Source organism: Rhinoraja longicauda, chromosome 39 (genome assembly GCF_053455715.1).
Source record: "Rhinoraja longicauda isolate Sanriku21f chromosome 39, sRhiLon1.1, whole genome shotgun sequence".
In the NCBI taxonomy this organism is placed as follows: domain Eukaryota; kingdom Metazoa; phylum Chordata; class Chondrichthyes; order Rajiformes; family Arhynchobatidae; genus Rhinoraja; species Rhinoraja longicauda.
Genome location: NC_135991.1, coordinates 13,564,493 through 13,587,542, shown reverse-complemented (window position 1 = coordinate 13,587,542; position 23,050 = coordinate 13,564,493). Strand labels below are relative to the sequence as shown.

Sequence of the window (23,050 nt, the reverse complement as noted above, 5' to 3'; positions counted from 1 at the left end):
ATACTTTAATCTATTGTAACACACAAAATAACTAGAACACATAATAAAATATAATACACACTATAATACACTGGGACATTTTAGCGCATTATAGCATCCTGATCCCAGGGGAAGCTATCTCTAACAAATATGAAGCCTTTCTCTGTAACGCGCTGTCAGATGCATTCCAGCATCGAACTTTTCTCTCACTTCCCTCCAGGATGAAAACTATATTCACCAATTATTCGGTTTTTTCGCTGCCTTCTATAGTCCAGGCAGAAATGATTTACTATCCGATTATAGCAGTGTTTGGAATTCTGGGTAAGTAATTCAATCTATGATACGAATCGTCGATTGAACCTTTTTTCTTTTCTACTCCATTCTTCGCAGATTTGGGATGTTTAGATTTCCCTGCCCTCAAATCCATTCAATCACGAATGTAGGTAGCCGTGTTTCTGAACTACGGCTATCAACGCCTATCTGATCTACTAGCGAAAGTAACCGAGAAATGCATTGACTTAGAGGGTCGCTCTAAACGTCAGAACCTAAGGATTGTTGGAGTTAAAGAAGGCCAAGAGAAAGATAAAAACCTCTGTGATTTCACTGCTGAACTCCTACGGGATGTTTTGAAACTGGACACAAAACCTTTGCTGGAACGAGCGCACAGAGCACTGAGAGCTCGGCCAGCTGCTGGCGCTCCCCCAAGGCACCTGATATTAAAGGTACACTACTCTCACGTCTTTGAAGATATTCTGTCAAGAATCGCTATCAACAGAAACTTATCATTCCAAGGCGACAATATCCGTATTTTTAGAGATTATCCTGCTGAGGTGGTTAAGAAAAGAGCACTTTTTAATGAGACAAGATCAATTCTGAGGAAGATCCCATCGCTCAGATTCGGAATGTTGTACCCGGCCAAACTGCGAGTCACCTACAAGCAGACAGAAACCTTTTATACTGATCACATTAAAGCATTCGAATTCGCCCGAGAGATTGAAAACTCGCTGAAGGGATGAATACCACTCCACGGCTGTAATCACTGGCAGAGAACTGATTGGGCTATAAGGCGTTATAATTTAAAGTTCCAAGACCAGTGAATAAGCTATATGACTATTAATCTTTATTAACTACTATTAATAAAAAAATATTATTAATCACTACCAATCAGAAGTTCAAGTAACACTTGACTCATGTTAATTTTACTTTTAACATTTAACTAATACACCCTAGGGAGGAAAACTGGCCTATTTTGGATTAAATTCCTTTGGGCCTGTCCTGTTTATTTCCCCTTGCTTCTAAAAATATATATATTTTTTTTTTACATCTCACGGAAGTCCTTAGATTTTTTGCCACCTTAGGGTGGCTAACACTAACTGCACTAATTGTAGTTGTAGTTTTAGTTGTCTCTTCTTTTTTCCTGCACTCTTTTAACCTTTTATATATTGATTTTTTTTTTAGATTTAACTTTTATTATCATGTCATTTTTCAGAAATTATATACTTTAGGGAGATATTTCCGGGAGGCACTCTACACTGTACAAAAGATCATCCACCCCTCATTCAAGAAAAATGTTGTAGTCCGGGTGCCAGACCATTTGCTTTATTATAGACCATTTATCGGTTAAGATGCAAGATTCTATTAGGAAAACACGGGTTAAAGGTATTACATTTTGTAGTTGGAATGTCAAGGGTGTTAATGAACCAATTAAAAGAGGTAAAGTACTTTCACATTTAAAATCTATTGATGCAGACATAATGTTCCTTCAGGAAACTCATCTAAAAAATGTAGCACATAATAGACTGAAAGGCAAATGGATTGATAAAGTATTTCACTCATCGTTTCCCTTTAAATCAAGAGGTGTTGCTATTTTAATTCGTAAGGGTATACCATTTATAAATACTTCCTCTATAGTCGACACTGAAGGTAGATATGTTATATTAGTGGGAGAACTATATTCTACAAAATTGATATTGGTGAATGTCTACGCACCAAATTTTGATAATCCGTTATTTTTAAAAAAAATATTTAATACCATTCCAGAATTTGGACAATATAACTTGATAATTGGAGGAGATTTAAATTGTACATTAGATCCTTATTTGGATTGATCTTCAACTCAAAGGAAAACAAAATCCAAGTCGTGTGAATTATTAAACTCTTATATAAATAATGCAAATATAAAAGATGTTTGGAGGATTGATAATCCTTCAGGCCGAGAGTATTCATTTTATTCACCTGTGCATAAAACTTATTCAAGAATTGATTATTTCTTGGTGGACTCCAAACTTATTCCTTATACGTATAATTCAAAATATCATAATATTATTATATCCGATCATGCCCCTTTAACATTTAGGGTAAAACTCCAGGGAGTAAAGGGGAAACAGACTAATTGGAGATTTAATCCGCAAATCTTAAATGAAAAAGCATGTTATGACTATCTTAAATCGCAATTTGAGATTTTTTTTAATGCAAATGACCTTCCTGAAACACCTGCGTCCCTGCTTTGGGAAACATTTAAAGCGTTTGTGAGAGGATGTATTATTGCTTTTCAAGCGTCTCAAAACAAGAAGAACCGAGCTGAACAGAATGACCTGGAAAGTCAGATAAGACAGTTAGACATAATAAATGCCATCGCTCCCTCTATTGAAATACATAATAAAATTGCAGTTCTCAAATATAAGTTAAATTATATCCTTTCAGCTCATATTTTAAGGCTTTTTCAATATACTAAACAAAAACATTTTGAATTTGGAGATAAACCACAGAAATTGCTAGCACGTCAACTCCGTAAATTAGAAGATGATTCTACAATTCATAAAATTAGATCAGAAAATGGAGATTTGCTTAAACTACCTAAGGATATTAATCAGAGATTTTTGCAATTTTATCTGTTATCCGTACCTGGAAACAATTAAAGCTTACGTTAAAATTGAGTAAATTATCTGTTTTCCTTTCTATTGCGAATAATCCTTCTTTTAAACCGTCTGTCTTAGATAGAGGCTTTGCTCAATGGAAAAGTTATGGAATCAAAAGGGTGGGAGATCTTTATCATAAGGGAACTTTTCTTTCGTTCCAGGAGTTACAGCAGAAGTACGGATTACATGTTAATAATTATTTTAGATATTTACAACTTAGAGATTATGTAAAATCATATATGCAAGAATATAAGTTTAGAGGTCCAGAAACACTTGATGTATGCCTGAATCGACATTATAACTCAAATAAATTAATATCTTTTATTTACAATATTCTCCTTGACATTGACATTCCGTCATCAGAATCTTATAGACGAGCATGGGAGGACGAATTGAATAAATTTATAATGCAAGATATATGGGATGAAAGTTTACAACATATACATCAATGTTCATTGAATACTAGACATTCCTTAATACAATTTAAAATAATACATAGATTACATTATTCGAAGACGAAATTAAATAGGATTTTTCCTAGTATCTCCCCTATGTGTGATAAATGTCAATTTCAAGAAGCTAATTTAACTCATATTTTCGTAACTTGTATAAAAATGCAAAACTTCTGGTTGGAGATTTTTTAAATAGTTTCTAAAGTTATTAATAAAAAATTAGATATGGACCCAAAATTAATTATATTAGGATTATCAGAACTTACTACAAATTTTACAGTAAGTCAGGTACATTTTCTTGATTACAGTCTAATAACTGCGAAAAAACTAATACTTAAATTTTGGAAAAAAACAATAACCCCCACAATTAAAATGTGGACTATGGAAATGACAGAGACCCTGCATTTGGAAAAAATAAGGTTTGCCTTAATCGACAAACCTGAGTTATTTTTAAAAATATGGTCTCCATTTATTGAATTTTTAGAAAAGTAAATGGGTTTGGCACAGGACTAAAATAAAATTTAAATAAAAAGTTGAAACTTGAGTTGGGGGTTGGATGTACAGCTGTGGTTTTTGTCTCCCGGATCTACTCCCGTTAATTTTTATTGTTAGATCCTTTTTTTTTTTTTAACCCTCTTACTCTCTCTTCCCAAGTTTATAGTTTTATATTTTTATTTTTACTTTCTCTCTTCAAAAATTTAAAAATTGAAGCTATGTAAGAACTTTGTAACAAATGTGTTTTTTTTAAATTTCGATTTGTACATATGCTTTTCAAAAATAAAAAAAATAAATAAAAAAAAATAAATGATTTACTATCCGATTATAGCAGTGTTTGGAATTCTGGGTAAGTAATTCAATCTATGATACGAATCGTCGATTGAACCTTTTTTCTTTCCTTCTCCATTCTTCGCAGATTTGGGATGTTTAGATTTCCCTGCCCTCAAATCCATTCAATCACGAATGTAGGTCGCCGTGTTTCTGAAGGGCTGAACACAATAATACCTCGTTTTGGTCACTTAAAATATACATTTTCAACTGCAAATGCTGCAGTTTGTTGAAAAGATCTAGTGTATTTCATTAGTGTTCTGTTTGACTGAAATATTTTGTCTTTACTTTCCATTCATCAGACAAACACCCATCCTATCCGGTGACACCCGGTAACCTCTCGTCATTTATAGGTGCAATAATCCCCGTCTCTGTGCACACACATATCGTGAGCCGTTCGGTAACAATAGATACACTCTGGTTTCTCAGCAGCCATGCCGTTTCTCGGCTGCGGTGCCGTTGGCCAGAATGTCTCCACTGCTTCACACCGCGGTGATGGATATTATTCATCAACATTGCATTGCTTGCGGTGGTAAATGTGCTATACAAAAAAAATTGACTAGACTTGACTTGACTTAGGTGGGTGGATATCTGCTCTTAGCAGGAAGAAACATAGTCCACTCAAGGGGACACACAATATTTCATTCTCGACGCATTGATCTGTCCTTGAGCATGGGAAGCAGTTGCCTTCTGTAACATCTGTTACAGGAGCGACATCGCTGCCGCAGGGATTCCGTTGCACCGAAGAAACGGCTGAAGGAAGGTCCCGTCCCTGCGTGACACTGGTCAGAATCTCAGGTGTGTGTGGAGCGGTTCCGATATTCTGATAATGTGTCTGTAAACATCAATAGGAAAATGAGATATTGAAACAATTTATAACTGGTGAGATGTTGCCGAGAGTCATAGGACAAGATGAATTGAAAAGATAGAGTGATAATAATCGTTTTTATTGATATACTGCGGGAAGTATCAGTCAAACAAAAAATGATGAAAATACGTGAAATTAATCCAATTAACGGCATCGTTCACGGTTAAAAATGCACATTTGGTTTTAATGAAACGAAGTGTAGCTGAGTTAAAGACGTACAAAATCACGGCTAAATTTTCAGACACCCAATCCGTCTTATCAGATGGCATTTGATTTCACTATCGGCTACAAGTAAATGCGGTGGCGTCTCGCATTATTTTCAGATCGCAGATTTGTAGTCTGATACTGCACCTGCCGCGTTTATCCGACTTGATAAATAATGTTCCGTGTAAATTCATTGCAAGTTTATCATTATTTTCCTGCACGCATCTGTTGCGATTACATTCGTCCGTTAACACAGGCGACAGTCCTAACAGTGGAAATGCGTTTCTTTCTCGTCGCTCAACCTTTTGGATATTTTGTGTCGCTCGCCCTGTCATGAATGTCTATGCTCAACCCTAATCTTTATGTGAATCGCGTGTTGCGTGGGTCAACCTGTAACCTACACTGTGAATGTACATTGTCGATTTCTGATTGTTTCCGTAATACAGCTAATGTGATATCGATAGTGATCCTGTCCAGGGGAAAGTGCGGTCTCTCCAAATGTGTATCACGCTATCTTGTAGCCATGGCTGCGGCGGATCTGTTGGTTGCTGTAATTGACGTTTTACTTTATCGTATCAATCAGCTGTATTTCCCCACAACTTTTCTCTTCATTACTCAAGTGTGTTCCTTCCACCGGACCCTTAACCACGCAGTCACAGACATTTCCGTGTGGTTAACACTCTCGTTCACATTTTATCGATATTTGATGATTTGTTGCCACAAGCTGAGATCTAGATTTTGCACCGAGAAACCTGCAGCCAGGGTGATAGCAACTGTGTGTACGCTGTTCTGCTTCAAAAACATCCCCTGGTACTTTGTATTTGAACCTGTTGTGACTCTGCATAATGTAGCATGGGGCTGCCATGTAAAACAAGAATTCTTCACTGAAACCACCTGGATATCATTCGTATGGATTCACCGATGTTTCAGCCCACTGCTCCCAATGTTCCTGATAACACTGCTCAATGCTCTGACAGTCTGGCACATTTTAATGGCCAGTCGAGTCCGCAAGAATCTGAGAGGCAGTCAATCTGAGAGGCAGTCAATCATTTTGCTCTTTGCAATTTCGGGCAACTTCATTGTGCTTTGGATGACATATTTTTATTTTTCCTCTGCTTACAGATAACAAAGCGGTTTTATAGTACCGGTTACAGTGACCCGTTCCTCATCGCGGACGAAACCAGCTACATGTCACTGCTTTTGAGTTGCTGCACAAACACTTCTATTTACGCCGTAACTCAGTCTAAATTCAGAGAGGAACTGAAGAGCGGGTTGAAATATCTGCCGATAATAATGTTTAAACGTGTCAAGGAAGGAAGCCAATGTAGAAACTATAAGCAATAATTCACAGCAGCAATGTATCTCCCGCTTCATCTATGCTAGCAATATGTATATCTGAACTATCTCAGTGCAACATCTAAAATATCCTGAAGATTTCTACATTTTGTTTTAGTGAACAAGTCGGCAGATTAAGGCTGGGTTAGATACTGAGCGAGCTGATGGTCACGGGCTAAATCGTAATCATACATGCACACAACTCAATTAAAAACTTTGTTTGTCGGGAGATCTGTGTGGTCCTGGGAAATAGATGTTAAGACATTTGTTTTCGAAAGCATAAATTCTTTCCTCTCAACCTGAACGGGATATGGTGTGTTCCGTTAGTAGATCTCCAACAAAAAAAACTTCAAAGAAAAACGTGTGATTAACAAGCTTCATTGGACGTGCATTGAACAATCTGGGTGCAGAGCTTTACCTCGTTGGCTGTGAACTAGTTCCCAATAATACAAGTCACAATGTCACATTGGCAATTTGATACTGTTGACCAGCGCTTAGGGTTGAAAGTGCAAGTGATATGACGCTGCTAATCTTGGCATTGATAGACGAGGTGGCTGGTGGATTTGTCGAGGGTTTTATTAGATCGTGAGGGGAGCACGGAGAGGCTTCATGTCAAATGTTTGAACCTAAATCCGCATAGAACGTGGTTTCATGTCAGACGCGGACACGGCGGGAAGAATATACTTCAGTATTATCCGACTCTGGAACAGAAACTGTAAACCAAAATCCAGAATTACAGCCACATTACTGCGTCTATATCGTCCCATCATTCACCACCAAGGTCTGGGCAGCAGCGGTGTAAAATAGTGCACGATTCTTGGGACTGTCTCACCACGCACGTTTAATACGGAAGCAACGCGGTCAATCGACCTGTTGTTTTCTGTGGAACCTCCTGACTCTGCGGTCTACATCAAGGGAACGCAGCCCGGAAATCAGGGTTCAGATGGTCAGGAGAATTTCCTCATTTGCAGGGATACAATAGTAGATATTCGCCTACAAAGCCGCTGATACTTAAACGTTGGGTATATTCTGTCCTTGAAAGACAGGGAATCACGTGGCTTAGTGCAGGACAGTGATACTTAGAAACATAGAAATTAGGTGCAGGAGTAGGCCATTCGGCCCTTCGAGCCTGCACCGCCATTCGATATGATCATGGCTGATCATCCAACTCAGTATCCTGTATCTGCCTTCTATCCATACTCCCCTGATCCCTTTAGCCATATGGGCCACATCTAACTCCCTCTTAAATATAGCCAATGAAAAAACCTTTCTCATCTCGGTCCTAAAAGACTTCCCCCTTATCCTTAAACTGTGACCCCTTGTTCTGTACTTCCCCAACATCGGGAACAATCTTCCTGCATCCAGCCTGTCCAACCCCTCAATAATTTTGTAAGTTTCTATAAGATCCCCCCTCAATCTTCTAAATTCCAGCGAGTACAAGCCGAGTCTATCCAGTCTTTCTTCATATGAAAGTCCTGCCATCCCAGGAATCAATCTGGTGAACCTTCTCTGTACTCCCTCCATGGCAAGAATGTCTTTCCTCAGATTAGGAGACCAAAACTGCACACAATACTCCAGGTGCGGTCTTACCAAGGCCCTGTACAACTGCAGCAGAACCTCCTTGCTCCTATGCGCAAATCCTCTTGCTATGAATGCTAATATACCATTCGCTTTCTTCACTGCCTGCTGCACCTGCATGCTTGCTTTCAATGACTGGTGCACCATGACACCCAGGTCACGTTGCATCTCCCCTTTTCCTAATTGGCCACCATTCAGGTAATACTCTGCTTTCGTGTTCTTGCCGTCAAAGTGGATAACCTCACATTTATCCACATTATATTGCATCTGCCATGCATTTGCCCACTCGCCTAATCTATCCAAGTCACTCTGCAGCCTCCTAGCATCCTCCTCGCAGCTAACACTGCCACCCAGCTTCGTGTCATCCGCAATCTTAGAGATGTTGCATTCAATTCCCTCGTCCAAATCATTAATATACACTGTAAATAACTGGGGTCCCAGCACTGACCCTCGCCGTAACCCACTAGTCACTGCCTGCCATTCTGAAAAGGACCCGTTTATTCCTACTCTTTGCTTCCTGTCCGCCAACCAATTTTCTATCCACCTCAACACTGAACCCTCAATAACGTGTGCTTTAAGTTTGTACACCAATCTCCTATGTGGGACCTTGTCGAAGGCCTTCTGAAAGTCCAGATATAACACATCCCTTATCCACTCTACTAGTTACATCCTCGAAAAATTCTATAAGATTCGTCAGACAGGATTTGCCTTTGGTAAATCCATGCTGACTTTGTCCGATGATTTCACCACTTTCCAAATGTGATGCTTTAATAACTGACTCTAGCATTTTCCCCACTACCGATGTTTGGCTAACTGGTCTATAATTCCCCGTTTTCTCTCTCCCTCCCTTTTTAAAAAGTGGGGTTACATTAGCTGCCCTCCAGTCCAATTCTCATTAGACCCCCGGTCCCCCGCTATTTCCGGCAGACGGTTTATGTCTTCCTTAGTGACTTGCTGAGAAGCTGCTGAAACTGGGTCTTAACACGCCTCTGTGTGCCTGGGTCCTGGACTTTTTCACCGCCAGGCCGCAAGTTGTCAAGATGGGGAGACATACATCTAACCCCCTCACCCTGAACACAGGATTCCCCAGGGTTGCGTCCTTAGCTCCCTACTCTACTCCCTGTACACATATGACTGTGTGGCCAGGTTCAGCTCCAACTCCATCATCAAGTTCGCTGATGACACTGGGGCGGTGGGCCTGATCTCCGATAACGATGAGAAGGCCTACCGGGAGGAGATGGCTGATCTGGCACACTGGTGTCAGGACAATAGCAAAAAAATGTCAAAAAAATAAGGCGCTGATTGTGGACTTTAGAATGGCTCAACATCCGAGGACGTACACGCCACTGGAGTTAAATGGGACTACATAGGATGAGCAGCTTTAAATACATGGGGCTCCACATCACAGAGGATCTGACATGGACAACACACATTGCCTTACTGGTGAGTAAGGCAAGGCAGCGCATTTACCACCTCAGATGGTTGACGAAATTTAGAGTATCTCTGAAGGTCCTTCAGTGCTTCTACTCTGGGGCTGTAGAAAGCATCTTGTCCGGGAACATCACAATCTGGTTTGGGAACAGCTCAGCCCAGGACAGGAAGGCTCTTCTGAACACACGATGAGAATTACACTCGCCCCCCTGGACTGGCCTCAACTACCTTCTGTGGCAGAGTATTCCACAGATTCACAACTCTCTGTGTGAAAAAAAACTTTCTCATCTCGGTCCTAAAAGACTTCCCCCTTATCCTTAAACTGTGACCCATTGTTCTTTACTTCCCCAACATCGGGAACAATCTTCCTGCATCTAGCCTGTCCAACCCCTCAAGAATTTTGTAAGTTTCTATAAGATCCCCCCTCAATCTTCTAAATTCCAGCGAGTAAAAGCCGAGTCTATCCAGACTTTCTTCATATGAAAGTCCTGCCATCCCAGGAATCAATCTGGTGAACCTTCTCTGTACTGCCTCCATGGCAAGAATGTCTTTCCTCAGATTAGGAGACAAAAACTGTACGCAATACTCCAGGTGCGGTCTCACCAAGGCCCTGTACAACTGCAGCAGAGCCTCCCTGCTCCTATACTCAAATCCTCTTGCTATGAATGCTAACATACCATTCGCTTTCTTCACTGCCTGCTGCACCGGCATGCTTGCTTTCAATGACTGGTGCACCATGACATCCAGGTCACGTTGCATCTCCCCTTTTCCTAATTGGCCACCATTCAGGTAATACTCTGCTTTCCTGTTCTTGCCGTCAAAGTGGATAACCTCATATTTATCCACATTATATTGCATCTGCCATGCATTTGCCCACTCGCCTAATCTATCCAAGTCACACTGCAGCCTCCTAGCATCCTCCTCGCAGCTAACACTGCCACCCAGCTTCGTGTCATCCGCAAACTTAGAGATGTTGCATTCAATTCCCTCGTCCAAATCATTAATATATATTGTAAATAACTGGGGTCCCAGCACTGAGCCTTGCGGTACCCCCACTAGCCACTGCCTGCCATTCCGAAAAGGACCCGTTTATTCCTACTCCTTGCTTCCTGTCCGCCAACCAATTCTCTATCCACCTCAACACTGAACCCACAATACCGTGTGCTTTAAGTTTGTACACCAATCTCATATGTGGGAACTTGTCGAAGGTCTTCTGAAAGTCCAGATATAACACATCAACTGGTTCTCCCTTATCCACTCTACTAGTTACATCCTCGAAAAATTCTATAAGACTTGTCAGACATGATTTGCCTTTCATAAATCCATGCTGACTTTGTCCGATGATTTCACCATTTTCCAAATGTGATGCTATCACATCTTTAATAATTGACTCTAGCATTTTCCCCACTACCGATGTTAGGCTAACTGGTCTATAATTCCCCATTTTCTCTCTCCCTCCCTTTTTAAAAAGTGGGGTTACATTAGCTACCCTCCAATCCTCAGGAACTACTCCAGAATCTAAAGAATTTTGAAACATTATCACTAATGCATCCACTATTTCTGGGGCTACTTCCTTAAGCACTCTGGGATGCAGCCTATCTGCCCCTGGGGATTTATCTGCCTTTAAACCATTTAATTTACCTAACACCACTTCCCGACTAACCTGGATTTCCCTCAGTTCCTCCATCTCATTAGACCCCCGGTCCCCTGCTATTTCCGGCAGATTGTTTATGTCTTCCTTAGTGAAGACAGAAACAAAGTAGTTGTTCAATTGGTCTGCCATCTCCTTATTCCCTATGATCAATTCAGCTGTTTCCGACTGCAAGGGACCTACATTTGTCTTAACTAGTCTATTTCTCTTCACATATCTATAAAAGCTTTTGCAGTAAGTTTTTATGTTCCTTGCCAGTTTTCTCTCATAATCTATTTTCCCTTTCCTAATTAACCCCTTGTCGTCCTCTGCTGGACTCTGAATTTCTCCCAGTCCTCTGGTATGCTACTTTTTCTGGCTAATTTATATGCTTCATCTTTTGTTTTAATACTATCCTTGATTTCCATTGTTAGCCACGGATGCACTACCTTTCCTGGATTGTTTTTTTGCCATACTGGGATGAACAATTGTTGTAGTTCATCCATGCAATCTGTAAATGCCTTCCATTGCATGTCCACCGTCAACTCTTTAAGTTTCAATTTCCAGTCTATCTTGGCCAATTCACATCTCATACCCTCAAAGTTACCTTTCTTTAAGTTCAGAACGCTTGTTTCTGAATTGACTTTGTCACTCTCCATCCTAATGAAGAACTCCACCATATTATGGTCACTCTTGCCCAAGGGGCCACCCAAAACAAAACTGATAACTAACCCTTCCTCATTACTCAATACCCAGTCTAGAATGGCCTGCTCTCTCATTGGTTCCTCGACACGTTGACTTAGAAAACCATCTCGCAAACATTCCAAGAAATCCTCTTCCTCAGCACCCCGGCCAATTTGGTTCACCCAATCTATATGTAGATTGAAGTCACCCATTGTAACTGCTGCACTTTCTGCTGCATTTCTAATTTCCTGTTTGAGGCAACCCCCCACCTCACTACTGCTTGTTAGGTGGCCTGTACACAACTCCCACTAGCGTTTTCTGCCCCTTTGTGTTTCGCAGCTCTACCCATATCGATTCCACATCCTCCGAGCTAATGTCCTTCTTTCCACTGCGTTAATCTCCTCTCTAACCAGTAACGCTACCCCACCTCATTTTCCTTTCTGTCTATCCCGCCTGAATATAGAATATCCCTGGATGTTGAGCTCCCAGCCTTGGTCACCCTGGAGCCATGTCTCCGTAATCCCAACTATATCATAATCATTAATAACTATCTCCACATTTAATTCATCAACCTTATTATGTATACTCCTTGCATTGAGACACAAAGCCTTCAGGCTTGTTTTTATAACACTCTTGACCCTTATATAATTATGTTGCAAAGTGGTCCTTTTTGATTTTTGCCCTGGATTTGTCTGCCTGCCACTTTTATTTTTCACCTTGTTACCTATTGTTTCTACCCTCATTTTATGCCCCTCTGTCTCTCTGCTCTTGTTCCCATCCCCCTTCCATATTAGTTTAAATCCTCCCGGACAGCGCTAACAAACGCTCCCTCAATGACATTGGTTCCATTCCAACCCAGGTGCAGACCGTCCTGCTTGTAACGGTCCCACCTCCCCAGAACTGGTTCCAATGTCCCAGAAATTCAAATCCCCGCGCCCCCCTTGCACCATATTTCAAGCCACGTATTCATCTGAATTATCCTCCTATTTCTACTCTGACCAGCACGTGGCACTGGTAGTAATCCAGAGATTATTACATTTGAGGTCCTACTTTTTAGTTTATCTCCTAGCTCCCTAAATTCACCTTGTAGGACCTCCGATTTTTACCTATATCGTTGGTGCCAATGTGCACCACGACAACTGGCTGTTCACCCTCCCCTCCAGAATGTTCTGCAGCCGCTCTGAGACATCCCTGACCCTTGCACAAGGGAGGCAACATACCATCCTGGAGTCTCGTTTGCGATCGCAGAAACGCCTATCTATTCCCCTTACAATCGAATCCCCTATCAATATTGCTCTTCCACTCTTTTTCCTCCCTTCCTGTGCTGCAGGGCCACCCACGGTGCCATGAACTTGGCTGCTGCTGCCTTCCCCTGATGAGCCATCTCCCCCAACAGTATTCAAAATGGTATATCTGTTTAGGAGGGAGATGACCGCAACCTTCTCCTGCACTACCTTCTTAATGCTACGCTGGCTAGTGGCCACCTGTTCCCTTTTTGTCTGTTTAACCTTTACCTGTGGTGTGGCCAACTATTCACAACCTTCTCAGCATCGCGGATGCTCCAGAATGAATCCAACCGCAGCTCCAACCGTTCAATGCGGTCTACCATGAGCTGCAGCTGGACACATTTCCTGCACACGTAGTCATCAGGGACACCGTCAGTATCCCTGATTTCCCACATGCTACAGGATGAGCAAACCACGGGGCCGATCTCAGCTGACATGGCTTACCCTTTATATTAAATGAATCCCTTAAATTAAATCAAATCAAATCAGCACACTCCCTATTTAAAAATCGTAACCCTTTTAAGCGGTAACTTTATCTAAAAAACCCAGAAGCCTTAACGCAAAGTGCTATCAGAAAGCAGAAATGCAAACCTGGGGTTACTCACCAATCAGCGGCTCCCTCCCGCTTACTCACCAATCAGCTGCTCCCTCCAGTCCGCGTTACTTTTTCAAGTGTGACGCGCTAATGGAACGTTGCAGAGAGTGGCCGCTCCCACCTCTCCAACGGTTCATGGGCCTCTGTGGAACAAAGCCTCGCGCTCGGTTTTAAACTCATCGCATGGACGCTGTTCCAGTCGCTCCCACCTCTCAAACGGCTCCTGGGCCTCTGTGGAACAAAGCCTCACGCTCGGTTTTAAACTCACCGCACGGACGCTGTTCCAGTCGCTCCCACCTCTCCAACGGCTCCTGGGCCTCTGTGGAACAAAGCCTCGCGCTCGGTTTTAAACTCACCGCACGGACGCTGTTCCAGTCGCTCCCACCACTCCAACGGCACCTGGGCCTCTGTGGAACAAAGCCTCGCGCTCGGTTTTAAACTCACCGCACGGACGCTGTCCCAGTCGCTCCCACCTCTCCAACGGCTCCTGGGCCTCTGTGGAACAAAGCCTCGCGCTCGATTTTAAACTCATAGCACGGACGCTGTCCCAGTCGCTCCCACCTCTCCAACGGATCCTGGGCCTCTCGGTAACAAAAGCCGCGCTCGGTTTTAAACTCACCGCACGGACGTTGTACCAGTCGCTCCCACCTCTCCAAGGGCTCCTGGGCCTCTCCTAACGGCTCCTGTGACGTTATTAAGATGGCGGTAGTCCCCATAAGGCCTCCAGCCCCAGACGGTTTAGGGAACATGCGAAGGGGAGAAGCCCACTGACTGTCGGACCCCGCTATAACGGCCTTACGAAGGTCCTTTCCGGGTGCTGCAACATGGTGCCGCGAATTTTGTGCTGGACATGGGGGGCAGACATGAGATTGTTTCGGTGACTCACCTTAAGCCTGCTCATGTCGACATTGATTAGCCGGCGCGGGTAGCACAGCCCCCTTGTAGGGGGTCGGCCGCTTGGCCACACGCACCCACCCTCGGCTCTGTTGCTGGTGCCTCTGGGCACGGGCCATGTGTACACGCGGTGTGGACGCTTTACTCGGGCACCTGCTCATTTTAATTCCTCCTGTTCTGGGTCGAGAGGGGGCGGGCGGGTTCAAGTGGCGCTACCTGGGCGTCAAGTCACTTACTGATCGAACCTTCGGTACAAGAACCGGAACGATCACGTCTCAGGAGATGACCGTTGGTTCTTGGAGATGAGAAGCTCAGCTGGAGCACACGAGTGGACAGACGTGTGGTGCTCCTCTGAACAGCAACAAGCATCTAACTGTTCTCCTAACGAAGCGCGCGCGTGTTCAACCACTGTTTCGTTAAAAAAAACGTTTGATTCACAACTCTTGGTTTACTACAACAGCGCCAATTCACCTTTCCAATGTACCTCATGATTGTCTTTGCCTCTTTATTGTTACCACTCCAAACTGCTTCGTTCTAAGGAAAGCGTTTCAGCCTGTCCGGTCTCTCTTTAAAACTCAAGCCCCCTCGTCCTGGTAACAGTTTTTGCTGCACCCTTTTCATCTTACTAATTGGAAGACCAGAACTACGCACAGTATTCCAAGTGTGGGTTCACGAGTGATTCGGATCATTCATACCTTAGAAACCCTATTCACTAAGGGTCGTCCGGTTGACCTACCAGCGAAATTCACGACGGTTGGTGGTCCAGATACTGGACAATTTATAATCGATCTTCAAATATCTTTAAGCACCATTTCCTGATGCTCTGATCATCAACTTCTGTGACTTCCATCAACCCATCGTCAACGTATCTTTTGCTTCTCCCTGATGGTAATTAACCACCACCAATTATGCCTGCCGTTCCATTCGTCGCTATCGTTTGTTATCTGATCATCTATCGATGCGGATGCTGCTGGCGTACGAACAAGGATTTAAGAACAAGGCCCCAACGGAAAGAGTTATGGTTTGATGAGGCTGAGTGTCTTCTTCGGGTCTGCCTTGAGTAGATGGAACGGTCCATGTTCAAGTTCACTTCACCTACATCAGTCGTCATTGGTTCCATCAAGAAATGCACGTGACGGCGGTTTTACAACAGAGACATTTAGGGCTGTCCAATTCAGAAGCCATGGATGAAAAGTCAGATTCACAGTCGGTTAATGTCCTGATCTGAGTCCTTGAAGCAGAATAACCCTGAACAGTACACGAAGGAGAACTATGATATACGAAAGTCAAACGGGGATAAGGGGTGATTGGAAATCACGCTGGAGGCTCAATTCAAGCAATTGGATGCCCGGCGACAGCAGGGGCTCTGAACGGTTTACTGGCCGAACGATGCATCTTTGTTGGCTGTTGGATAACTCGCTGTGAAGAGGGACAGACTGTTTCACCCATCACCCGATGGTTCTGTCTAATACATCTCGATGGCAGAAACCCTAGAAGCATGGATACATACAGAGCGGAAACAGGCCGGGCCGCCTAACAACCCCATGTCAACTAAAATGCACCATCTATGCGAATCCCGTTTGCACGTGTTTGGCACGTATCCTCGTAAACATTTCCAACCCGTATTAATGTCCAAATGTCTTTTAATTGCATTATCACATGTGCCTCAACAATATTCTGGGCAGCTCGTTCCATATTTCGACGACCTTCTGAGTGAAATAATTGATCCTCATGTTTATATTAAACATCTACACCTCTCACCTTAAACCGGCCATATAGTAGAAGCTACGCAGGTAAATAGGCAGTGCATTCTCTCCATTTATTCCGCTCACACCTTTCCCCCCTGTATAAGTCACCCTCAGTCCCCTGCGGTCCTAGGAATAAAGACCAAGCTTGTCCATTCACAACCTGTCGATCAGGCCCTCGACTGCTTGCAGCAAATCATAAATCAAGAATAATGGTATCTTTCACGAAGATAAATTCTCGGAGAGCGGTCAATCTGAAAGAGGTGCCCGTTCCGGTGTAGATATCGCGCACCAATTAACGTATTTACCGGCTTCTGTTGGCATCGGTTTTGGTGTTTTCGGTGAACTATGCTAACAACATTGTCATGTAAACATTTAACAAAGATGACGAACTTGAGCATCAAGAGTTAATCCCTGCAACGCACCACTGGTCACTGGCCTTCAAGCTGAATGTAAATCGTTCACTACCACCACCTGTATCCTCTCACCGAGCCAGTATAAACCTTAAAGCGGCTGCGCCCGTCGAGTTTTCGGTCAATGGTGCCGCCCAAGGTAATGATGATTGGGATGCAAGAAACTGCAGAAATCTGACTTTCAAGCACAATACAAAGTGCTGGAAGAAGTCAGCGGGTGAAGCAAGATCTGTGGAAGAAATGGATAGAGACGTTTCGCGTCGGAACCATTCTACAACCTGACGGTGAAGTAGGAAAAAAATGTCCCGTCAGGAAATATCGCCTGTCCACTATCGACAGAGCGTGAGCGTTGTTACTCTAGAACTTTGTGTTTTATTGATGGTGAGATATCGGACTCGGACTTGATAATGCCAATGAATGCAGTAAACTGATGGCTAGACTGTTGTATTTGAGGTAATCATTCGTGGGTACTTCTTTCCGCTATATCTCTTCTCCATTATCAGCCAAGCCCGAATTTCGCCGAGAGGCTGCGATATGTAAGCATGGGTTTTGTATATATTGACTACGGACGTGTAATTAAAAGTCTTGCAATCATCACTATTTCTGATATGATAAAGGCAGGAACGGGGTACTGATTGAGAGTGATCAGCCATGATCGCATTCAATGGCGGTGCTGGCTCGAAGGGCTGAATGGCTTACTCTTGCACCTATTGTCTATTGTCTATTGTCTATTGATAATGGAAGGAAGGACATTGATAAACGGTTAAGGTGGTTAGACCACGTTGGACGGCCTGAGGAACTCGTACAGCTATCTTGTAGGCTGGGAAGGTGACCTCTGGCAACCTCTCTGCTGTAAGAACTTCTGGAAATTATAAGAAAGTTGAATAGTTTCTAATACTGTTTGTGTTAAACCCGAAAACATACATACTGGAGACGAAGGACGAGAAAATATGCCAGGATAGTAAAGGGAACTAAAGGATGTTGGGCGAGAAATTAAATACATCTATCATGTGTTCAGACTCCAGTCATAGCTGGCTAAACTGAACGTAAATATTTACTGGCAATATTGTAAACCAGGTTAAGGGCACTGAAGCCAATCCTGGGATTAGGGTTCTTTATTACCCTCATTGGTCAGATAAATAGGAGGATATTTTGCAAATGAATTAATAGAAATTGGTTGAAGAATGAAAGTTGAAGGTTAATCTCAGATATCTAACAAGGATTAATGATCACAGAATCATTGATAGCTGATGATCTATTTCAAACAAGTACTAATTAGCATGCCAGCTGCTGTGGGTGCTGTGAATCTTTGAAACACGGAACTTGCTCAGGGTATTTCCCTCTGCGCACTGTTTATGACTTGAATAAACCGATTTATTTGAGAAATACACCACTACACTAGGTGATATTTTTTGTAATTGTAATTGTAATTAATTTATTAGCCAAGTATGTAAAAAATAGAAGGAATTCGGTTTGCCGTACAGTCATACCATAAAAGAAACAAGACACAAAACTACATTAAAAAAATAACATAAACATCCACCGCATCGCACTGTATGACCTTCTTCTTTCCTTTTCTCCCGTGATCGCGGAAGTCGAACCATCCGCAGTCGAAGCTCCCGCAGTCGTGGATCGAAGCTCCCGCGACGAGGCGATCGAAGCTTCCGTAATCGGGACGATCGAAGCTCCTGCGGTTGGAGCTCCCGAAGTCGGTCCCTAACGAAGGGACCACGAGCAGCACGATGTTAAGTCCGCAGTCTCCCGAGCTTGGAGCTAACAAAGTCGATGCCCAGCAATAGGCTGTCAGCTCCACGATGTTAGGCCTCGGTGCGGAAACCTCGCATCTCCGTCGAGGAAAGAGATGAAATAAATCTCCTCACCCCCCACCGCCCACAGAATCCGAAACTAAAGATACACTAAAACATCCATTTAACAACAGACCAAAAACCACTAAACAAATAAAGGACGAGACAGATCGTTGGCGAGGCTGCCATCGTAAGGCGCCACCTGGTGGTCTGTTCCTAATTTAGCCGTAATTGAGAGGGCAACTGGGCCCCATATGCAAGTACATTCAGGGTACCGGAGACATATACAATTCGTACCAATATCCACCGTCTTTCTTTGTGCGATATATGTGCCCAAACACTGGCCAGATTTCCATTCAACGCTCAATGGCGTCGGTTTTACCGAAGCTCATCGATGCTACACTTCGTCCAAAGCCTCTCTGTTACGAATCGCAGTTACTCTAACCTCACCTCTGTGTTTCAACTCTTCAGTCACTGTTTCGGTATGGAGACGGTGAGGGTTACGGCCGAGTGTCGCGGCCGAATCTTGGACATCAGCGAGTGAGTTATAAATGCGAACGCGTCGTTTGGTAGAGATATTGAAGACAAACTCCACCGCGTTTCTGGAACCTCCTGGGACAGTGCAGATCCAGTCGATGGTTCCAGAGAACCCTGCCGTCACACAGGGAGTGATCGAGCCCTGCCAATCCCTCCTCGAACAGCCATTCCCCTGAAAACGCGGTTACCCGAGTGTATCCTGGGAGCCCAGCGATTCACACAGTGGGTAGTTTATCCATTACATTCTCTCATCCGGGCAATTCCAGTGATAAGGAACTTTGAAGCTCACTGGTCCCACTACAGACATTAGATCCCTGCAAGTAAACGGTTAACAGCCAAAGGACCGTTGTGAGCATGTGATCTCCCCAGCGCACCGAGCAGAGTCTAACATCTGACTTATTGTTGGTTCGCTATGAAAGTGGTGGCCCATGGAAGAGGGCGAAATGAATGGAATTATAATTAGGCGTTTGGTTCGCTCATGACGCTAATTGTAATACATCTGAGAAGTATTTTAATCCGCAGTCGGCACTGAAGACAATTTATCCATCCAATAACTTGAGCTGCTAACGGCGCAAATGCACCGCAGCCTTCCTTCCCTACTTCCGCCGCCACGCCTGCAGTGCGGCCACCCCGCCATCAAATGTAGGGCATAGAAACATAGAAACAAAGAAAATAGGTGCAGGAGTAGGACATTCGGCCCTTCGAGCCTGCACCGCTATTCAATATGATCATGGCTGATCATTCAGCTCAGTAGCCTGTACCTGCCTTCTCTCCATACCCCCTGATCCCTTTAGCAAAAAGGGCCACATCTAACTCCCTCTTAAATATAGCCAATGAACTGGCCTCAACTACCTTCTGTGGCAGAGAATTCCACAGAATCACCACTCTCTGTGTGAAGAAATGTTTTCTCATCTCGGTCCTAAAAGACTTCCCCCTTATCCTTAAGCTGTGACCCCTGGTTCTGGACTCCCCCAACATCGGGAACAATTTTCCCGCATCTAGCCTCTCCAACCCCTTAAGAATTTTATATGTTTCTATAAGATCCCCCCTCAGTCTTCTAAATTCCAGCGAGTACAAGCCCAGTCTATCTAGTCTTTCCTCATATGTAAGTCCCGCCATCCCAGGGATCAATCTGGTGAACCTTCTCTGTACTCCCTCTAAGGCAAGAACGTCTTTCCTCAGGTTAGGAGACCAAAACTGCACACAATACTCCAGGTGCGGTCTCACCAAGGCCCTGTACAACTGCAGCAGAACCTCCCTGCTCCTAAACTCAAATCCTCTTGCTATGAATGCCAACATACCATTCGCTTTCTTCACTGCCTGCTGCACCTGCATGCTTGCTTTCAATGACTGGTGCACCATGACACCCAGGTCACGTTGCATCTCCCCTTCTCCCAATCGGTCACCATTCAGGTAATACTCTGCTTTCCTGTTCTTGCCGCCAAAGTGGATAACCTCACATTTATCCACATTATATTGCATCTGCCATGCATTTGCCCACTCGCCTAATCTATCCAAGTCACTCTGCAGCCTCCTAGCATCCTCCTCGCAGCTAACACTGCCACCCAGCTTCGTGTCATCCGCAAACTTAGAGATGTTGCATTCAATTCCCTCGTCCAAATCATTAATATACACTGTAAATAACTGGGGTCCCAGCACTGAGCCTTGCGGTACCCCACTAGTCACTGCCTGCCATTCCGAAAAGGACCGGTTTATTCCTACTCTTTGCTTCCTGTCCGCCAACCAATTTTCTATCCATCTCAACACTGAACTCTCAATACCGTGTGCTTTAAGTTTGTACACCAATCTCCTATGTGGGACCTTGTCGAAGGCCTTCTGAAAGTCCAGATATAACACATCGACTGGTTCTCCCTTATCCACTCTACTAGTTACATCCTCGAAAAATTCTATAAGATTCGTCAGACATGATTTGCCTTTGGTAAATCCATGCTGACTTTGTCCGATGATTTCTCCACTTTCCAAATGTAATGCTATCACATCTTTAATAACTGACTCTAACATTTTCCCCACTACCAATGTTAGGCTAACTGGTCTATAATTCCCCGTTTTCTCTCTCCCTCCCTTTTTAAAAAGTGGGATTACATTAGCTACCCTCCAGTCCTCAGGAACTACTCCAGAATCTAAAGAGTTTTGAAAAATTATCACTAATGCATCCACTCTTTCTGAGGCTACTTCCTTAAGCACTCTGGGATGCAGCCTATCTGACCCTGGGGATTTATCTGCCTTTAATCCATTTAATTTACCTAACACCACTTCCCGACTAACCTGGATTTCCCTCAGTTCCTCCATCTCTTTAGACCCCCCGGTCTCCCGCTATTTCCGGCAGACGGTTTATGTCTTCCTTAGTGAAGTCAGAACCAAAGTATTTGTTCAATTGGTCTGCCATCTCCTTGTTCCCTATGATCAATTCACCTGTTTCCGACTGCAAGGGACCTACATTTGCCTTAACTAATCTTTTTCTCTTGACATATTTATAAAAGCTTTTGCAGTCTGTTTTTATGTTCCTTGCCAGTTTTCCCTCATAATCCATTTTCCCTTTCCTAATCAAGCCCTTTGTCCTCCTCTGCTGGACTCTGAATTTCTCCCAGTCCTCTGGTATGCTACTTTTTCTGGCTAATCTGTATGCTTCATCTTTTGTTTTAATACTATCCTTGATTTCCCTTGTTAGCCACGGATGCACTACCTTTCCTGGTTTGTTCTTTTGCCAAACTGGGATGAACACTTGTTGTAGTTCATCCATGCGACCTTTAAATGCCTTCCATTGCATGTCCACCGTCAACCCTTTCAGCATCAATCGCCAGTCTATCTTGGACAATTCACGCCTCATACCCTCAAAGTTACCTTTCTTTAAGTTCAGAACACTTGTTTCTGTATCGACTTTGTCACTCTCCATCCTAATGAAGAACTCTACCATATTATGATCACTCTTGCCCAAGGGGCCTCGCACAACAAGACTGCTAACTAACCCTTCCTCATTACTCAATACCCAGTCTAGAATGGCCTGTTCTCTCGTTGGTTCCTCGACATGTTGGTTTAGAAAACCATCTCTCAAACATTCCAAGAAATCCTCTTCCTCAGCCCCCCTGCCAGTTTGTTTCACCCAATCTATATGTAGATTGAAGTCACCCATTATAACTGCTGCGCCTTTAGTGCATGCATTTCTAATTTCCTGCTTGATGCCATCCCCAACCTCCCTACTGCTGTTAGGTGGCCTGTACACAACTCCCACTAGCGTTTTCTGCCCCTTAGTGTTTCGTAGCTCTACCCATATCGATTCTACTTCCTCCAAGCTAATGTCCTTCCTTTCCACTGCTTTAATCTCCTCTCTAACCATTAACGCTACCCTTTTCCTTTCTGTCTATCCCGCCTGGATAGCCCTGGACCCTGGAGCCATGTCTCCGTAATCCCAACTATATCATAATCATTAATAACTATCTCCACATTTAATTCATCCACCTTATTACGTATACTCCTTGCATTGAGACACAAAGCCTTCAGGCTTGTTTTTACAACTCTCTTACCCCTTGTACGATTATGTTGAAAAGTGGCCCTTTTTGATTTTTGCACTGGATTTGTCTGCCTGCCACTTTTACTTTTCACCTTCCTACCTGTTGCTTCTACCCTCATTTTACCCTCTGTCTCTCTGCTCCAGCTCCCATCCCCCTGCCACATTAGTTTAAATCCTCCCCGACAGCACTAGCATACACTCCCCCTTGGACATTGGTTCCATTCCAGCTCAGGTGCAGACCGTCCTGTTTGTACTGGTCCTACCTCTCCCAGAACTGGTTCCAATGTCCTAAAAATTTGAATCCCTCCCCCTTGCAACATTTTTCAAGCCACGTATTCATAT

At 43.5% G+C, this 23,050-nt stretch overlaps 1 protein-coding gene across 1 annotated transcript in view; it reads left to right on the top strand.

The window, feature by feature from the left end:
* Positions 1–200: 200 nt before the first annotated feature.
* LOC144611225 (putative G-protein coupled receptor 139) overlaps positions 201–23,050 on the top strand; it is a 56,324-nt gene continuing 33,474 nt past the window's right edge. Inside the window, 4 exon segments of the mRNA XM_078430270.1 lie at positions 201–300; positions 5,693–6,346; positions 6,349–6,570; positions 16,809–16,976. Coding sequence (XP_078286396.1) covers positions 201–300; positions 5,693–6,346; positions 6,349–6,570; positions 16,809–16,976 — 1,144 coding nt within the window.